This window comes from Brettanomyces bruxellensis, chromosome 9 (assembly GCF_011074885.1).
Source record: "Brettanomyces bruxellensis chromosome 9, complete sequence".
NCBI lineage: Eukaryota > Fungi > Ascomycota > Pichiomycetes > Pichiales > Pichiaceae > Brettanomyces > Brettanomyces bruxellensis.
In genome coordinates, this window is record NC_054690.1 from 757,452 (window position 1) to 776,290 (window position 18,839).

The window sequence follows — 18,839 nt, forward strand, 5'->3', positions numbered from 1 at the left end:
TCGCAGACACTTAAACTGGGTTGATGATTTAAATTATATTAATATATTTCTCTATTATGTCAATCCACAAGTACTCGTCAAAATACTCTCCCAACTCCTGTAGTTTTAGATGGAATAAACATGCGCCGTTCTTTATTGCAGAAGATTTTGGAAAATATATAGTTTAACCGAGTTGCGGAATCTCTGACGCCTCCCGCCATTTTACTTTACTTGTATGCATTTTTTTCCCCTCCAAAATTTCCAATTATCTATCTTTACTGTTTTTGCAGTTATTTTTTATTTCGCCTGGATCTCATTTCAACATCCGTACATTTTTAAGGATTGACTCTCCACAATTAGAGGGATCAACATGATGGAATTCAGAAAAAAGCAGAAAATTGAATAAAACCACAATTACGCATATTTCCGATTTTGGCAATACCCGTTCGAATCTATCCAGTTCTGATAAATATATTTGATTACATGTTCCTTCAAAAGATTTACGAAAGCTATAAATGAAAGAACATTAAATTATACAAATTACACCCATATGCTCTTTAGCTGAAGAACTTTGAATTTCACATTCCTGTGCGCCAGGAAAAGCAGAACTATGAAAACAAATAGATATGTTATAGGAATTGATGTTGGAGGAACTAACACAGATTCGGTTATAATAAACCCCTCAAACTTAAAAGATGAGAAAAATCGAGGGATTGTTGCTTTTGAGAAGACTCCAACAACAAGTGATGTTACATCCGGCATAAAGAAGTCCCTTGAGGGGTTATTTGAAAAGTTGACGGCCTCAAATCCTGAGATTAGATCGGATGAAATCTGCTCAGTCACTATAGGAACTACACACTTCATTAATACTGTTGTTGAAAGAGATCCAATGAAGCTTGATCGAATTGCAGTCATTAGGTTGGTTGGTCCTTGTTCAAGGGAATTGCCTCCATTTTCTGATTTCCCAAGAGACTTAGCATCACTTATCAACGGATATACTTGCTATTGCGATGGTGGGTATCGTATCAATCGAAAAGAGATCTCACACATAAATAAGTCGGAAATAATATCCAATTGTGAAAAAATTAGAGAGATTGGTTTAAACACCATTGCGGTAATTGGGATGTTTTCTCCGGTTGCAAAAGACCAAGAGATCGCAGTTCGAAAAATTATTAAGGATACATTCACTGATTGGAATGTAGATATAGTTTTATCTCAAGAAATTGGTGGCATTGGCTTTTTGGAAAGAGAAAACATAACAATCATTAATGCGGCCATAAAGAGATTCGCTATCTCAGTGATTCATTCTTTTCAACAAGCAGTCAGGGAGTTTGGTTTGGATTGTCCGATCCTGCTAACTCAAAATGATGGAACAGCATTAACAGTGGAAGATGCAATCAGAACTCCAATTAAAACATTTTCTTCCGGGACTACAAATTCTATGCGGGGTGCCTCATTTTTGTGCAGGAAAGAACTACAGGCTTTTACTGAAAATAAGCCTGTCTTGGTTTTAGATATCGGTGGAACTACAACAGATGCCGGATTGCTAGAAACCAATGGGTTTCCACGGCATTATTCTATCCATACTCTTGTTGGTGGTGTGAGAACCATTCTTTCTAAACCGGATGTTCGAAGTATTGGCTTAGGAGCTGGTTCTATTGTTAGAATTGAAGAAGATGTTAATAATAGAACGTTAATGAGCATTGGACCTGACTCCGTTGCCAGTAGTTTGGAAACAAAGGCCCTAGTGTTTGGGGGAAAAATCGCTACAACTACCGATATTGCTTTGTTTTCAAGGTCTGACAAAGAAATAAGAAGTAGTAAAAACCCAATTTTCCAAAATGCTCATCTGGATAATGTGAAACAAAATTTCTCTGAAGCATTGACTAAAAAATATAATGATCAGATAAAAATTATGATAGATCAATTGGTTGATACAATAAAAACAAATGCTGATCCAATTCCTGCTATCTTAGTGGGAGGTGGATCCTATATTGTTCCTTCAAATGAAACTTTAAATTCATGTGAATCATTGATAAGACCTGAAAATGCTTCAATTGCCAATGCTATAGGAGCTGCACTAACAGAAATATCAGCAGATGAAACTCGTTTCGTCGAGGCTATCTCTGAAGCTGAAAGGGGTAGAAAACTAAAGGAAGTTGAAGGTGATGCAATAAAAAAGATTATCGAAATGGGTGTCGACGCAGATTCTATCCGAATTATGAATGTCATAAATGATGCTGTACCATACACTTCAAGGGTATATCACTTATGTGTTAAAGTTATTGGAAGACCCGATTACTCCAAAATATTGCCCGGTAAAGAATCACTAGAATTTCAAATAAATGAATATGCAAGGCATGCAGATTCTTTCTCTGTTAGTTCAATGAAAGAGATAAAAAGTAATCCTGATTACGTCAATATACATAATTATGCTCCGGAAATTACCAATCAAAGGGAATGGATTCTTAGCGAATTGGATTTAGAATTTATGCGTGTTGGAACATATATCCTAGGATGTGGAGGGGGAGGAGATCCGTACTCAAAGGCTTTGCAGTCGAAAGCAATGATCCGAGGTGGTAGCAAGATGGTGGTAATTGATGTTGATGATGCCTTTAAATTTAGTGGAAATTCATCCCGAACTGTCGCTTTGGCTGCCTGTGGTTCCCCGAGTGTGATCGCCGAAAGACTACAGGGATATGAATTTGCAAATTCCTTGGACTTGCTACAAACACATAATAAAAGTACGTTGACCAGTGTCATGCCTATGGAGATAGGAGGAAGCAACGGCTTTCAGGGCTTTTTACTAGGTGGGTTGCCCGAACATAACTTGAAAATTTTAGATGCAGATATGATGGGAAGAGCTTATCCTATGATATGGCAAATTTTACCGGTCATCTCTAAAGATATGGACCACAATAAATCATTTTTTGAACCATGTGCCTTCAGTGATGGGGCTGGAAGTGACATACTTTTATCGAAGGTGAGTAACGACCATTATGCTGAAACTCTAATTCGTACTTCTCTAACTGAACTTGGATCATACGTCGGATTGGTGACTAGACCTATGGATTTTCAATTCTTGAAGAAGCATGTGATTCGGAACAGCATTTCTCTTTCTTGGAGAATAGGTAGGGCAGTATATCTTGCTAAGGAAAATCTTGAATTGAGCAGAATACCAGATTTCATAGTAGACGCTGTTGGCGGTCCAAACTTTGGAAAAGTGCTAATGAAAGGGAAGATTATTGCAATTTCCAGAAAACTTCAAGGAGGCTTAGATTACGGTGAAGTTGAAATAGAGTCCGAAGAAAAAACGAACAAGGGTTGCGTTCTAACGATTAGATTTATGAACGAGAACCTTCTTTGCAAATGGAAAATAACAAACAAAATCGTTGCTACAGTTCCGGATTTGATCGCGGTTATCGATCAGAATTCCGGTGAGGCAATTGGTACACCTGATTATCGATATGGCCTTTCTTGCTCTGTCCTTATTATGAGACCTAATGCTAAATGGACCGAAACAGAATATGCATTGAAAATTGGTGGCCCCGCTGCATTTGGAATGGAAACAACTTATAAACCTTTTTTCAAAGAATTGTCACATCGTTCGAACGGCTTAAGTGTTATCTCGGAGTTTGCTACATAAGTTTGTATTGATCTTATCATATATACCATAAACATAAATGTTATTGAAGAATTTTCAGCTAAATTTAAATCTCAGTTTTCATAAGAATAAACTTACTTCAAAGATGTTATTTTCCCGGGAATATTCTAACAACCGGATAAGAACGATCATTATAAATGACCAGATTTTTAAGAGAAATTGATTAAAAGAACAACATAAGATAATAAATTTATATGTATATATATATTGAAAAGAAAAATATTTAAGCTTTTGTTACCGATAATTCCTTTATTCCAGCTTCTGATTTGCTTGATGAGCCCAGCTCGTCACTCTTTGTAGAGTTAATATCTTGAATTGTAGAAATTTGATTAAGTTCTTCACCACTAAAAGAAGTATTAACGTCATCCAATTCACCTAATCCCGCTGGAGGGAAAAGATGACCAAGAAGAGTCTGAAGCAAAAAGCTGATTATGAAACCAATAATGAAAGAAATATGAAACAATTTTATTGCTGCTTCTGGAACTTTGCCTGTAAGAGCGGGATTAACTGACGGAAATCCAATGATTCCAGGGATAAATCCAGCAATCCAAGAGGCCCAAGATCTAAGATTGAATCCGTGGAAGAACCAATATATTGAGCTTTTTTCCGAAATATAAAGATCACTAATTTTCAACTTTTGCTTTCTAATCAAAAAATAATCACTGATCATAACTCCAATCATAGGTCCCAAAAAGCAACCATACGAGCCCAAAACATTTGTGAAAATTGTGGCCTTAGAAACTATTTGCCAAGGATTGATCACAATAGAAATTATCATAATAATGTAAACACCTCTTCTAATATTAATGAACTTTGGAACAAGTGCAGTCAAATCCATAGCTCCGCTGACACCATTATCAATGGTATTTAAACCAAGTGTACTAATGAAGAATCCAAACGACGCAAAGAAAGCTGCAGCTCTTGATTTTGAATCATATTTTTCTTCAAGCCACAGAGAGATAATATTAGGTGGATTCCATAAACCCAATGTACTGACATCACCATAACTTTTTGATGCAGCAGAAGTACCAAGAAGACCAAGAAAAGGAATAATCGTACCAAGGACCAAAATGGAAAAGGCTTGACCGTAAATCTGTTGGCCGGGTCTTTTTACAAACCTGGAAAAGTCGGGCTGGTTTGCTAATCCAACCGCGTATGAATTAATCACAATATTAATACCGTACATCCAGGTCATTCCCATATTAGACGATCCAGTAATACTGGACTTAGATGTCAACAAGTTCCCGGCACCGTGAGCATGAACCATTGAGCCAATAGAAGTTCCCAATATTGCGGCCAACGATATCAATGACACATATCTGAATGGAGCTTTAAACTTTTCGGGTGGTATATATAAAAATGGAATAGACAAAACATGGTAAAGGACAAACCCAATAAAAGTCTTTGTGGTCATCGGGAGGCTTTCGGGAAAGTGATTTTTCATCCTATAAAAGGATGGAAAGATAGACCCTAGCAAAATTGATAAGCACATTCCGCCAGTATATGCCTGCTCTGCATACCAGACAATGCAAAGGATTATTCTTTGAGCAAATGCAAAAAACGAGCCGATGATTCCGAAGGTAAATCGGCAGTAAATCGGGAATCCAATATGCCAAACGGCACCGCCCCAACCGTGGGCAACAGCTATCAAGAACATTAACAACTTGGCAATAATAATTATCACCATCGATTGCCAAACGTTCAAACCAATGGATAGCAATGAAGAACAGCCTTGCCATGTAGAAATAGATAAGGCAATAACAGCCCAGAATCCAACAAAATCCCAATCATTCCAAGTACATCTGCGAGATGGTAAGGGCATGATATCCCTATTGACCCAGTTGGATGTTTTTTCTTGGTCATTGGCTGACACTTGAATCTTCTGTAAAAAGTTTGAGAAGTATTCTTTCATTTTGAAATATAATAAAGCGGTTATGCTTTTGTTGGTGAATAAAAAGTATTCTTTTTAATTTATAATTAGTACATCAATATTTCTTATGCTTCATACTCTTGTATTTATATGACGTTGTTCAGTTAATACTGTGCTTTCAGATGATCCAAGTGAGGAAATGGTACATTTTACCATTAAACTTCATTATGCATTTATATTATCCACAGTTTTTGTGATATTTGTAGACTAAGTTCCCTTTAATGGCTCATCTACATCGTTATCTTTAGCATACGGGCTAATAAATTTGAACGGTTTGTAAAAGCCGACTGTGGCGTTAAATTCTAATAGTAGTCCCATAAATTATTTTTTTTTTTATCCGGACCCCATCCTAGAGTCTCAGCGTTTTTGGTAATATCCGTAATCGCTTAGCAGCGGCTTTTACTTAATTTGGAATAATCTCTGATATAAATTTTTTACACTGGAAAGAGATGAGTACACCCCTTTTTTTCTGGAACACTTTCTCTGACGCAATTGTCTTCAATGCATTCAAAGATTTAATTTCATGCATGCTGAGTAGTACGGGTGTCGAATCTTGAAGAGTATAAAAATCTTTATCAACCTTCTTTCTTTCAGTAGTTTACAAATTTGAGTTGCTGTTCACCCCAAAGACATTACTCTAGGCAGAATTCATCTCCAATTAAAATCCTATCATGGGTATCTCGGAAAAGACAAATTTAGTGTTGGAAATCAAAACTCAGGAAAAGTTTGATGAAGTTTTGAAGCAGGATCATATCACTGTTTTAGACTTCTTTTCTCCTGTTTGTGGACCATGTAGGGTGAGTATAAATATAATTGCACAAACAAATGCTTTTTATTTTTTTGATTACTAACACAAAGGACTCTTAGGCTATTTCACCTTTATATGAAAAACTAGCAAAATGCTACAAGAAAGCAAATTTTTATAAAGTCAACGGATATTGTGAACCAGGGACATCTATACAAAAGTCTGTTAATGTTGTTTGGTGGCCAACTTTTGTGGTTTACGTCAATGGTGAAGAGAAGTTTAGGCAAAGAATACCAAACCCTCCTCAACTGTACCCGACATTAATGCTTGAAAACTTTATTAAGAGTTTATAAAAATATACTAGAAATATAAGTTACCTCAATCAATTAAAATTAAGCCACTCCCTGAAAAAATCTAAATTAGAGAATTCCTCCATATATTCCATTGGATCATCATCTGATAATGTAAAGTCATTTGTAGGAAGAGCATAATCAACTGGTAATGCGTTTATATTTTGAATATTGTCGTTTATGCTATTAAGTGATGGTCCATCGGAGCTGGTAATTTCTGAATTTGAGGATTGATCGTTTATTGCATAATTTGTGGTATCTAAAGCATTTGAAGAAGTCTGACCTAAAGATCTCTCGAATGAATTACTCTTTACTTTGCGCCCTGGATTCTTTCTTTCGCCTTTCGAAATTGCTGCAATCGATTGTGCCACTAATTTAGAATCCTCATAGATCATGGTTCCGAATTGGTTTGCATAATCAAAATATATCGGAGATTTTTGTTTTATCGCAAGGTTTATAATTTTTTTTGATTCATTAATATTCTTGTCTTTTTCGTCATTGATAATGTATTCAACAGAAAACTTCTTCAAATATCCTTCAGTATTCTGCCGACCTCCAAATACATCTGAAACATTTTCAATAACATCTTCTTGATCATTCTTTTTATTTGGATCAGATTTCTGTAGTGCAAGGTTAAAACAAAGATTATGCAACATGTTTAGACCCTTGAAACTTTGCTCTAAAACTGGTGTGGGAAAGTTGATGCCAGAAACTTTTAGGCATCCAAGATCCTTTAAAAACATTTCAACATCTTTGAACAGTAATGATTGTATTCCTTTGCCTTCAAAATACCTATTGCACTGATTCTTCTTTATTAATTTCAAAAGTAGCATTGTTTGGCTTACAGATCCGGTGAATGTCTGATGGATCATTGCACTATAGTAAGGACTAATGCTGTTGCTAGCAAACAATAATTCACCATTGGTACTGGGTATATTGCGATCAATGGGGAAGGATTCTTTGAGTTTTTTATAAACATTAAGCATAGAACTAGCGGCCGACAGACAGACATTCCATGCAATTGGAATGTCATAATCTAAATATGCCCTGTAGATCCTAATCCTATGTACACAGATACAAATATGCAGCATGTGAAACTGAAATCTAAGTCTGTTGTTTGTCATCTCAGGTAAATTACCACGATGGTTTAATTTGAAATACCAGGGTAAGCCATTTAAATATGAACAAAGTTCTGAATCAATTTTAGTTAACTGTTCAAGAAGATGACCACTATGAGTATATTGTTCAAAATTGTTCACATTAAATTCGTCAATTTCAAATATTCCATTAAGGATTTTCATCATTTTTGCGCGATGAATATTGAATGAATTATCAGTGGGGACATTGCTGTCAGAAACTTCTATGAAATCCTTACCCATATCTTTATCGTTCGCATTTTTTGGGAATGGCACAGTTGAATGATATGATCTAATCAATGGAACACGGCCTTTGCATAATGCAAGAAAAGTGTCACAACCACATACATCCCACCACAATCTTCTTCCGAGTTCCTGCCTCAATGAATTGGAACATGAATAATCAGCGTTATTTAACTTTAATGCATATGCTGTATTCACACTCATAGATAAAAAAAGAGAGAGCTTTTCTGTCTGCTTTGTGGCATATGCATAAATTTGGAACACAGAAAAGATCTGCAACTCAAGCAGTCTGGGTTTCTTATCGTCCCTTCCTAAATAAAAAAGTTTTATTGATAAGCTCGACCATGTTTCGACCATATTTTTGACCTTCTCCATATCTTGAAATCCAAACAACTCTTCTTTCTTTAGCGCAAAATCTTTTGGTAGGTGAATCAGGGCAGCTGAAAGAATTAGAAATAGCAATGACAACCATAAAACATCTATATGAGCGTAATTCTTTGTCTCCAAACCGTCGAAGAACTCTTCAAATTGCTCATTGAATGTCGTATAATGCAAAGAATGATAGATGTAATCAACGTACTGCAAAAAATAATTCTTTAAGCAAGTAGCTACTCTTCTGGATGGAAGTAGTTGTATTGCCGAAATGAATACCATTTTCAATAAATTTTCTCTATTTTTTGTAGTTGTACCAAGGAGATCCAGAAGACGTAATAATGAATCCCCTATTTTCTGTGGAAAATGGGAAACATTTTTGTCAGTTATATGACCAGATCCTATAATTGTTTTCATGGTATTCACCTCAGAACTTGAGACGTTAGCATATCTAGAGTTTATTTCATGTTCAGCTGATAAAGTGGATGCTAATGTGTCTATATTTTGTGGTAATTCACCTTTTTTTAATCCTTCTAAAGGTGTATTCTTCATGTTCATCTTATTGACTGTCGAAACGCTAACAACACTTGCAGATTCTAAAGATCTGACTCTTTTGAATGAATAGTTTGGCTGTGACAATTTTCTTTTGCCAGTTACAGCCTTTGCTGGCAATTGTAAGCATTCAGATACTCTGTTTTTCTCTTGACAATTTTTGCAAGGAACATTGTGGTCACATCTTATTTTAAGTTTCCTGCAGGGACCGCAGGCATAGGTGATTTTCTTACTCATGTTAACTACAGATTAATTGAAATCACAATTAACTTTGTAAATGTATTGATTCTGAATTAATTGAACTCTTCCATTGACCTGTTCTTATACCTTTTCTTCATCAAGAGCCTTTTATGTATCCAATAAATTATCCTATAACACGTGATGCATGCTTGATCAGTAGAACAAAGTGAAAATTCAACATCCTGGCAAAATGCCGCCACAATTCATTTTATATGATAAAGCAGACCTAGAAGAAAATAAACAGATTAATTGAATTGTAGTTATATATTTTAATAGACATTTATTTCTATTTTACATACGTTCGTATCAACTAGCTTAGCACTTTGTTTAATAGATGAGCACCCTTATTATTTTCATCCTGTTCTTGAATAAATGTGCTAAGGTCCTCCAGCGTATCTAAAAACTTTGTGACATTTTTATCTTCCTTATGATGTTTAAATGAATCAACCAAACCGACAAGAACAAATGCACTTCCACTGTTGGCAATCCACATCTTCAATGAGTCTAGATTGCTTCCATAAAGGAAAAGCTCTTCCGTAATATTCTTTGCATACTCAAATCCAATTCCCAATCCATCGATTGTCTGCACAGATTTAGTATCCCTGTTCCATTTTCCACCTTGAACAAGGGTTTTAAGTAATCTTTCTGTATATTTCTTATGAATTAAGTGTTCCTCCTTTGTCAAGTCACCTCTGACACAGTCTATTGTTATATTCAATGCTTTTGCTCTATCCTTTGAAAAGTCATCCTGCAGATCATCATTATTCATAAGTACTTCAAGAACAAACTGGGAACCCATGTTCTCACTCAAAAGTTCATATGGATGTTCCTCAAAATACTTGTAGAATGCAGGAAGAAAGTAATTAAGTATCTCGGTTCTTCTTTTCTCCTGGGGCTTCTTCGATGTTTCCTTTGAAAACTTAACGTATATTTCCAGCTCCTTTATTGCTTTTGGCGAAAAGAATGATTTGTCAAGACCATTTAAAAGGTACAAAAATGGCCTTCTGGCGTATTTATCGGTCACTAATTCACCAACATTCTCCGAAAATTCTTTGTAAAATGAACGTTTGACAAATCTAGTATCGTCCATAGTCATGAAAATAGTTTGCAAAACTGTATGTCCGTATTCATTTTTAGCCATTTGTACAAAAAACGGCTTCAGTCCTTTCAAAATTGCTTTTCTTTCCTTTGGATCTGCCTTAGCCATCACAGAGCAAGCCACATAAGAGCCCTGCTGGGTGTGAACCATTTCTGCAACTTGATCTTTCACCAAATCTATGAAATCGCGCACTTCTTCCCCTTCAAATACTTCTACATATTCCTTCATCACTGCATGAAGCACCTGAAACCCTGTAGATCCCTTTTCGACAGATCCCTTAATCGTTTCTGCTAGATTTCTCATGATAATGCGGCGTTGTTCTGGTGATTTTGCGCACGCTTCCTCGATGCTGACGTTTTCATTTCCTTCATTGAAAAATGCGAACTGCGCTCCCCAAAATTCACGAAGAATACTCCTCTGTTGCTCGGATGTTGCATATAACACAAACATATCCTCCAAAACATAAGCTCCTTCTTTGTGTTTTAGAAGCTTGCGGAACTTGCCATGTAAAGATTTGATAATTTCTGCGCGACTTTCCTTTGACCCATAATGTAGAAGCTTTACCAATAAATACTTTCCATAAGCAGACGTCGCTAATTTATAGTAATAGGGTTCTAGTCCTTGCAAATTTTATCTCTTCTCTCTTTATCGGAAAATTTAACCAATGTCTGCACGACTCTCGAAGCATCATGCTTTAGCACCAAATCACCAATCACACCTTCGCAAAGTTTCCATGTTTCATCACATAGCTTCTTTCTAACATCGCTTGGAACAGGGGGGTTTCGAACACGTAACTTCTCCCATAAACGCTTGATCTGTTCAACCTCAATACCCGACTTCCTATTCTTTTTCCTTTCCTGCAATAATTTCTTCTGATTTTCATGTGATTCCTTTGACGAGGATGCATCTTCGTTCTCCTTATTCTCTTTCTCGTCATTAATATTATTATTATCATCACTCTCGCTTGATAAATCTGACTTAGAAGAGTTATCATCATTTGACGAGAAAGAAGTTTCGGAAATTACCTTACTGAGTTTCTCCTCCTTCTTCGTCGATCTTGGCCTTTTTAAAGACCTCTTTGCTTGTTCTGCAGTTCTCTTATGACCCATTATTATAACTTTTCGTGATGCCACTCCAATATATTCTACAACTCTGTAGTAACACTTTTTGACAAATGTATGTGAATGAATGTATTGAAATTCTTGATCCTGCTTAGATAAGTGCTAGCCTGAAAAATTTTCCCGAGAAAAAAAAGTGCTCTAAAAAAATATAGAAGCATTGATTAGGATTCATTACCCGCTATCTATTTTAGTGCTCTGTAATATGTACGGATGTACTCTGTTAAAGTTCAATTAGCATATCTTATTTTACTTGGCCTGCATTCACTATTAAGTCTAATAATACTGTACGTTCTGTTAGGTATTCCAATAATTTGGAATATAAAGATTATGTATTCAAGCTAGAAGTATCTCCTTAAGAAAGGTATTGGGAAAAGAAAGTCATTGTATATATGTTTCAATACGATCTGTCTGAAGTGAGTATCTTGACATAGGAAATGAAACAACGTAATTTTTTGGCTTTCCCGTTAGGATTAAATACACATAAAAGCATCAAATAATTATTATATACGTAGCTCTTTTAAATAATAGAAAGTCAGTCTGGTCTGTTAATAATTTTTAATAAAAGAAGCCAAAAAGGGATTGTCTCCCTCCCGGTGATTTTTCATTTGTATTTTTTAACTTAAGCCGAAGTAAAACAAATAGTATAAGAAATTTGCGTTCTCGCACCACAAAGCAAAATTCAATTCATCGTATAAATTTTATAGTTCATCATATAGATTCATAACATATTTGCTTTATATTACGATTACTTCTACTTCTTTCATACATTCATGATGATAAATTTAATATGGAAACTGTTTCGATTTACGATTGTTCAATAAGTCACGAATTACATCACAAACCAGAGAATTTGTTTGAAAAGAAAGAGGTTGGATGTTATTCACAAGTTGCTTGTAATTTTATTGTTTTTGACAAGAGAAGTTTGAACCCCTTTAAACTGCCGTCATATGCGACGTTGCAGGCAAAAAAATGGAATGTAAAAAAAGGTTATCGTTCATTCACTTACAGAATTTTCAAGAGAGCTGAATCCATGGTAAAAAATCTTCTATTGACGACAATTAAATATGAATCAGATCACGGATCATCACCCAGCTTCCAACTTCCTCAAGTTTTATGCCATTCAGGATTATTCAAAGATATTTTGGCTGATAAGGCTAAGTATCAAGTTATTCCGTTTGATGGTCAATTGATATTTGTTGGAACAAATCGGAGGTACAATCAGAATCTTCTAATTTCGTATTCGGGTATCCGATTTGAGGATCTTTTGGAGACCGGCGATCCAACGATACAAACAAAAAATAATTTTCAGCATTTCAAAAGTTTAAGTCGATGGAAATTTCGAAGTCAAACGGGGGATCAGCCTCTAGAGTGCTTGACTGTTACGGAAATTGATTCATTAAATCCTAAAGGTGATCGATTGAATGAAGGAAAAAAGGATCCAAGCAGGTACACAGAGATCAAAATGGCATATGCTTGTCCCACGTTTGAATATGGGAATGACGTACTTGATATTTTAAGAAACGTAAAACGAAATTTTGGTCACCGCTTGTTTCAATGGGTGACGCAATGCAAATACGGTATGAGTAATTACCTTCTTATTGGTTTGAGGAGTCCAGATTATAATATTTGGAAGGTGCAATTATATGATATTGATAGTGATGTCATTCCTTATCTGAAAAAGTATTTCAAGCAAGATTATATTGAATATCAGTGCTCTTCGGATACGCTTACTAAAGTTCTAAGATGGGTTAAAGACAGTATAGAGAAATCAATGAAGAAGTCACATGATCATGATTATCACAATGTATTTGAATTGGATATTGGTAACAAGCACTACAGGCTCAAGAAATTGTTAGGGTTGAAAGCAGAAAAAGCCTACAATACTGCTATGATAAATGAATTTTTGGAATGGAGGAAGCATAAAAATAATATCTTAGCATCAAGTAAGTATATATTTCATAAGGAATGGCAATCGAAGGCAAAAAAGCAAAGGAAAGATTTGCAATTACTTTCAGATGATTTTAACGAAATGCACATTTAACTTGGATATATCGAGTTGATGTGATTTCAAAGGAAACGTGTGCTATATGCTGAATATTTAATAGCTAAAGAAGCATTGTATTCCTCGCTGTGATCTATCCTAATCGCGACTGAGCATCGCTTAAAAATGGTATTTCCATCTCCTACCGTCCTTGGTACTTCTATTGGTCCCTTTTACAGCCTTAACATCGCAATTTGGCTTTATATACCTGATAATTAATTTAATCCAACAGAAGATTTATATCTTATATTTTTGATTTAACTAATGAAATTTCATATTTTTCAACTTTCCCTAAATGTATGTGATAAGTAGTACATTTTAGTAGATGGTGCAAACTGAAATATTGATCGGTCTTTATTTTTTCGCACCTAAGAGATGATGTTCAAATAAAATTTCATAAATGAAATCGATTATTGAACATAGATAGTATCATTATCCCCCACGCGTTTGTTAATGTATTAGTATACATCACTCATTTTGATCATTCACGCACAAGTACAATGAAGATTGCTGTTGAAGGTTGTGGTCATGGGTGTCTTAATAAGATTTATCAAGCTATTAATAAGCAGAAAGTGGAGCTTTTAATAATGTGTGGAGATTTTCAAAGTGTGAGAAATGCGGCTGACATGCAGTGTCTTAGTGTTCCTCCCAAGTATAGAAGAATGGGAGATTTCCGTGATTATTACACGGGAAAGAAAAGGGCGCCGGTGTTCACAATTTTTATTGGAGGTAATCATGAAGCTTCAAATTATTTGGACGAATTGAAGTATGGAGGATTTGTTGCTCCTAATATTTATTACTTGGGGCGTACCGGTAGTATATGGTATAAAGGATTAAGAATCGTTGGATGGTCGGGCATCTACAATGGTGGAGATTTTATGAAACTCCGGCCAGAATCAAACATTGAATACGATGATCGCCGTATAGTTCGATCCATGTATCATTATAGAAAAGATGATTACTTGAAAATGAGATTTTTGAAGCAGTGTAATAAATCTATATTACTTTCACATGACTGGCCAAATAAAATCACAGAGTATGGGGATACGAAACTTTTGTTACGCAGAAAGCCATTTTTCAAGAAGGACATTCAACATGGTGAATTAGGATCACCAGCAAATCAAGAATTATTAGATCATTTAAAACCATTATATTATTTTGCCGCGCATTTACACGTGGTATATCGAGCAAAGATTGATTGGAATAAAAAGAGATATTCCGATGGCAATGATTCTTCCAGCAAGCGAGTCAAGACAGACTTAAAGGCGAAGAACATCAACGAAATAGAATTGGATATAAGTGACTTGGAAATGGAAAATGGTTTAAGTGCGATTGAAAAGAGTGAGCCACGCACACAAGGATCCTTGAGTCCAACAAACTTCCTCGCATTAGATAAATGTCTCTCTGGAAGACAATATGTTGAAGTTCTAAATGTTCCACTAACAAATAGCAAACACCCATCGACCCAGCATAGCAATCCTGATTTATATCTCGATCCTGAGTATATAGCGGTAATGAAATCGGTGAACAAGCATTACAAGGATTGGGAAGGTCTTAACTACGAACAGATTCTCAAACCAAGCAAAGATTTCGAGGACTTGGTGGAAGCGGATACCGTGCAAATGTTGAAAATTTTCGACGAGTTAGATTCTGATGAATATGATCGTTTGTTTGCGATTAATGAGCATTCGTTTGTACAAACGGCAGATCCGAAGACAAGTATTGTTCAAGAATACCAGAACCCTCAAACCGAAATCTTTAAAGAAAGATTTAGCTAATAACTGTTTTTTGAATTTCTTGGGCGATCTGACGAAGTTTCGGATCTTTCGCTTCCTTACAACAATATGTTATAATTGAGCCTAATTTAGATCTCACAGTTTGATAAATTTTTGACGTACTGGCTGAAATGTTCAATAAATTTGCTAAAATATAAAAGCAACGTAGCTGAATTTCCTCATCGGCCATTTTATCAACCATCACATCCATAAAGTGATCCATAAAGAATTCCGATTGGCATAGCAGTTGTCCAATAATATTATAATCACTTGAATTGGCAAAGATATTTAACACTGCAATTTGAGAGTCTCTGTCAACTAAGTTGATAAGTTGGCATAATCTCCGAAAATGCTGGTAATTTTCATCACTCTTTGTATTCCAGTTAAAGAATTTTTCGGAGCACATTGGTGAAAGCATAAGGTTTGAAAGAAGTTCTAGATCAGTACGTTGAATCTGATAATTTTCGCTCAAAGTAAGATTATAAATAGAAGACCATCCTAGTCGTAAAACGATATTTTTTATTTTCATCTCATCCACGGAAGTCAAGTTTGTAAGAGCGACAATAGCCTCGAAGCAATCAATCGCATTCAATTGATCTTCCGGTAATCCATCTAATGGGGTTTTTCCAACTCTGCCGCCGGTATCAATGTCGTATTGAACAATTTCTTCCAATAAGAATGCCACCGGCGTGAAAATATCGAATTTTTGGTAGAAAAGAACTTTTGGATTATGGCTCATAATAATTTTTGCAAGTGCGCTGATAGCCTTTTGACGTACCTGCGGGAAGATTATTGGTTTCTTCATTTCACAAAAGGTATCTGGATTATACTTGATACCATCTGAATGTGAAGCCAAGTATGAAAGTAAAATTCCCAATCCACCATGTTTGACAACATCTGTTCGAATTGATTTATTATTGCAGAGATTATGAATAATATAAATAGCCTGCTCTATAATTCCGGATGTCTGAAATTTTTTGATGATCTTACTTATCATCCCTAATAAATCTTTGGACTTCATTAAACTTGTTGAAAATTTGATTACTTCTTCTTTTGTATCCTTTCTTGATACTTTGAGCTTTTTTCCTGTTCTAGGATCCATCTGTGACAGTTCGGCATAGCTTCGAAGCTTTTCCATGGACTGTTGCTTTTCAGAACTTGTCGACGGAATCATCGTAAGAATATTCACGATGCACAACGTACCATAACTTATCTCATTGCTGTTTTCCAAAAATTTATCTTCAATCAAAGCCGTAAGAAAATTATCATCCTTGCGAAGTAATCTTTTGATTTCCGGACTCAATGATAGAAATGCGAGGCCTTCGACACTATATGCTGTTATTTTATGATTATATTGACTTAAAAGGCCATTTATGAGAATTTCAGATATAAAGCTAAGGGATAAAGCATGTCCTTCCTTTTCAAATGATTTTCTTTCAATACACTTGTATATCTTTATTACAACTGTTCCTGCAAGGCATTCTAATTCAAGCTCATCGTTTGTACTGTTGCCAACCTTTAACGTTTTGACTAATAACCCAAGGTACATTTTTGCAATCAATTTCCGGCATGCCTCATCAATGCAAGCTCCTGAAAAGACTAACAGAATACTTCGTAAATTTTTTCCACCATCGAAAAGCAATTGTTCCTTTCTACTTGTCAGCAAAAACGTGATTTCATTTGCAAGAAGCTTAACCATAATATCGTCTTTCAGAAACGTATTTGTACAAACGTTAGGTAATACCGAATAAAGTACGCCCAATATCTCAATTGATGCATATCTATCTGCTCGTGTATCAGCCATTGTTGTTATATCATCCAATATTGATATTATCTCATTGCCTAACTTGATTTCGCCAAATGCGTCTTTCAAGGTCAGAATTATCATTAATGATAAACTTCTTGTATCATCGTAGCGCATGTAATCCAAAATGCAACCCAGCACTGGAACAATATCTTTAAGAAAAAAATTGGCTGATTCTTGCTTTTTTAGAATATATAGAAATGACTTTAAATCTTTGATTGAAGACTTCATAACTTTTGTTCGATTAACACCACCATTGATCATATTTTCGTGATCGAACTTTAATTGGGATTTAAGGGTATTCATCTCAGGTTATACTTTCTTTCATGTAGTACTTTCTCAATCTTGTTTCAATGGAATTCGCTTTTAATTATAGCTATACACAAACACTGGAGTAGTACATGCTGTTGACCACGCATGGATGCAGACAATGACGTTTACGTTCAAAAAATTGAAGACCCAAATGTTTCACAGAAATAATTATGCACGGATGTGTTTACGATTGTGAAAACGATTGTGAAAACTTTGACTTCCCTTTAACTTCCCTACCAAAAAAAAAAGGTCGGCGTCGCGGAATCACATGAATCCTTCTTTCTTATCCTTTTTTTCAAACTTTTCAACTACATTGCAACATTCGGACGTTTTTATCTGCGATAGCAGGGACAAAAATGAAAGCAGACATACAATAATAATTATTTTCAAAAAAGAAAATGGGGTCCTTCCTATCTTAATCTTATCTCAGGGTTTAAATCGAACAATGGAAATATATGCAGCTCGAAAAAATTAACATGCAAAAGTACACTTGATAAGATAAGCAACGGTGCCGTGGGCGCGGGCTACAAAGTCCAAACCAAGGAAAAAAAAAAGCGGATGAAAAAATTCGGGGCCCTCTCGGTGTTCGAAAACTAAAGGTTATCACCGATATTAAGTCCGAACATTAAGTCCGAACATTAAGATGCCCGAACATTTTTTAACACTGCCTAATACGGCTGGAGCTGTTCGACACGTTCCTGTGGACTGCCCGGTGGAAATGTTTGTGACAAGTAAGTGTGGTATAATTCCTATTACTGCGGAATGTTCTTACAGTTGCCCCATGTTTTTCCTTTTTCACCAAGGTCGTGAATCGTTGTAGAATAATTCTGTGTCAAGGAGTGCAAAAATATTGCATTCTTCTATTTTGTGTCAAATTTTACACAATTGTCAGAATGCAGAATGTTTTTAATTATCAAGTCACATCTTTATTATTTTCTTTCCTCTTTCCTTACCCCTTTCCCTTCTCCATCTAAGTGCATTGCTTTCAGCCTGGAAAATATTGTGTTTCTTATCTACAGAAATGCATAATGACATATAGAATTATAGCTGTATATCTTAGTAAGCTGTTCCGGGGAAAAAAATCTGGCTGCCTTAATGTAGAGTGTGGATGAATCAGAAAGTTTGACACCGCAGAATATTTGCAGTATTTGCTATTGCGCCACCTATTAAATTTTTCCGTTACACGCCAAGCCGTCCGCTTGAACACACGGCAGCAACGGTTTTTTTAACATATTATTTTAGTAGGACTATTACAGTCGGCATCCCTTGCGGCAATTACTTCCCTAGAAGCATTTTTTATTGTTATTTTCAATAATGCCATTTTAAATTGTATTGTTATGTATTCCTGCATGAAGTTCCTTTTTTTATTTGTTGAACCCCTGCTCAGCTCCGTCAACACTACCTGATCGGAAATAAAATGTCAATAGTGAATAATATTTTCAAGCAAACGGTTATCATTCCCTGAGTTCAGTTCCG

General features: G+C 35.5%; 7 protein-coding genes across 7 annotated transcripts; 3 read left to right on the plus strand and 4 right to left on the minus strand.

Annotated features, from left to right (window-relative positions):
* Positions 1-589: 589 nt before the first annotated feature.
* Positions 590-3,625, plus strand: BRETT_002215 (uncharacterized protein; the record flags this gene model as incomplete). Its single annotated transcript, XM_041280752.1, has 1 exon — positions 590-3,625. The coding sequence occupies one exon, from the start codon at positions 590-592 to the stop codon at positions 3,623-3,625; it is 3,036 nt and encodes a 1,011-aa protein (XP_041138543.1).
* A 241-nt stretch (positions 3,626-3,866) lies between these two features.
* On the minus strand, positions 3,867-5,555 carry BRETT_002216 (uncharacterized protein; the record flags this gene model as incomplete). The annotated part of the gene is made up of 1 exon (XM_041280753.1): positions 3,867-5,555. One exon carries the CDS (start codon positions 5,553-5,555, stop codon positions 3,867-3,869), a length of 1,689 nt encoding a protein of 562 aa, XP_041138544.1.
* Positions 5,556-6,700: 1,145 nt separating this feature from the next.
* On the minus strand, positions 6,701-10,858 carry BRETT_002217 (uncharacterized protein; the record flags this gene model as incomplete). The annotated part of the gene is made up of 3 exons (XM_041280754.1): positions 6,701-9,084; positions 9,554-10,834; positions 10,855-10,858. 3 exons carry the CDS (start codon positions 10,856-10,858, stop codon positions 6,701-6,703), a joined length of 3,669 nt encoding a protein of 1,222 aa, XP_041138545.1.
* Positions 10,859-10,924: 66 nt separating this feature from the next.
* BRETT_002218 (uncharacterized protein) lies at positions 10,925-11,419 on the minus strand (the record flags this gene model as incomplete). Its single annotated transcript, XM_041280755.1, has 1 exon — positions 10,925-11,419. The coding sequence occupies one exon, from the start codon at positions 11,417-11,419 to the stop codon at positions 10,925-10,927; it is 495 nt and encodes a 164-aa protein (XP_041138546.1).
* A 799-nt stretch (positions 11,420-12,218) lies between these two features.
* Positions 12,219-13,472, plus strand: BRETT_002219 (uncharacterized protein; the record flags this gene model as incomplete). The annotated part of the gene is made up of 1 exon (XM_041280756.1): positions 12,219-13,472. The coding sequence occupies one exon, from the start codon at positions 12,219-12,221 to the stop codon at positions 13,470-13,472; it is 1,254 nt and encodes a 417-aa protein (XP_041138547.1).
* Positions 13,473-13,972: 500 nt separating this feature from the next.
* On the plus strand, positions 13,973-15,250 carry BRETT_002220 (uncharacterized protein; the record flags this gene model as incomplete). The annotated part of the gene is made up of 1 exon (XM_041280757.1): positions 13,973-15,250. One exon carries the CDS (start codon positions 13,973-13,975, stop codon positions 15,248-15,250), a length of 1,278 nt encoding a protein of 425 aa, XP_041138548.1.
* An 81-nt stretch (positions 15,251-15,331) lies between these two features.
* On the minus strand, positions 15,332-17,357 carry BRETT_002221 (uncharacterized protein; the record flags this gene model as incomplete). Its single annotated transcript, XM_041280758.1, has 2 exons — positions 15,332-15,342; positions 15,413-17,357. The coding sequence occupies 2 exons, from the start codon at positions 17,355-17,357 to the stop codon at positions 15,332-15,334; spliced, it is 1,956 nt and encodes a 651-aa protein (XP_041138549.1).
* Between the last annotated feature and the right edge of the window lie 1,482 nt (positions 17,358-18,839).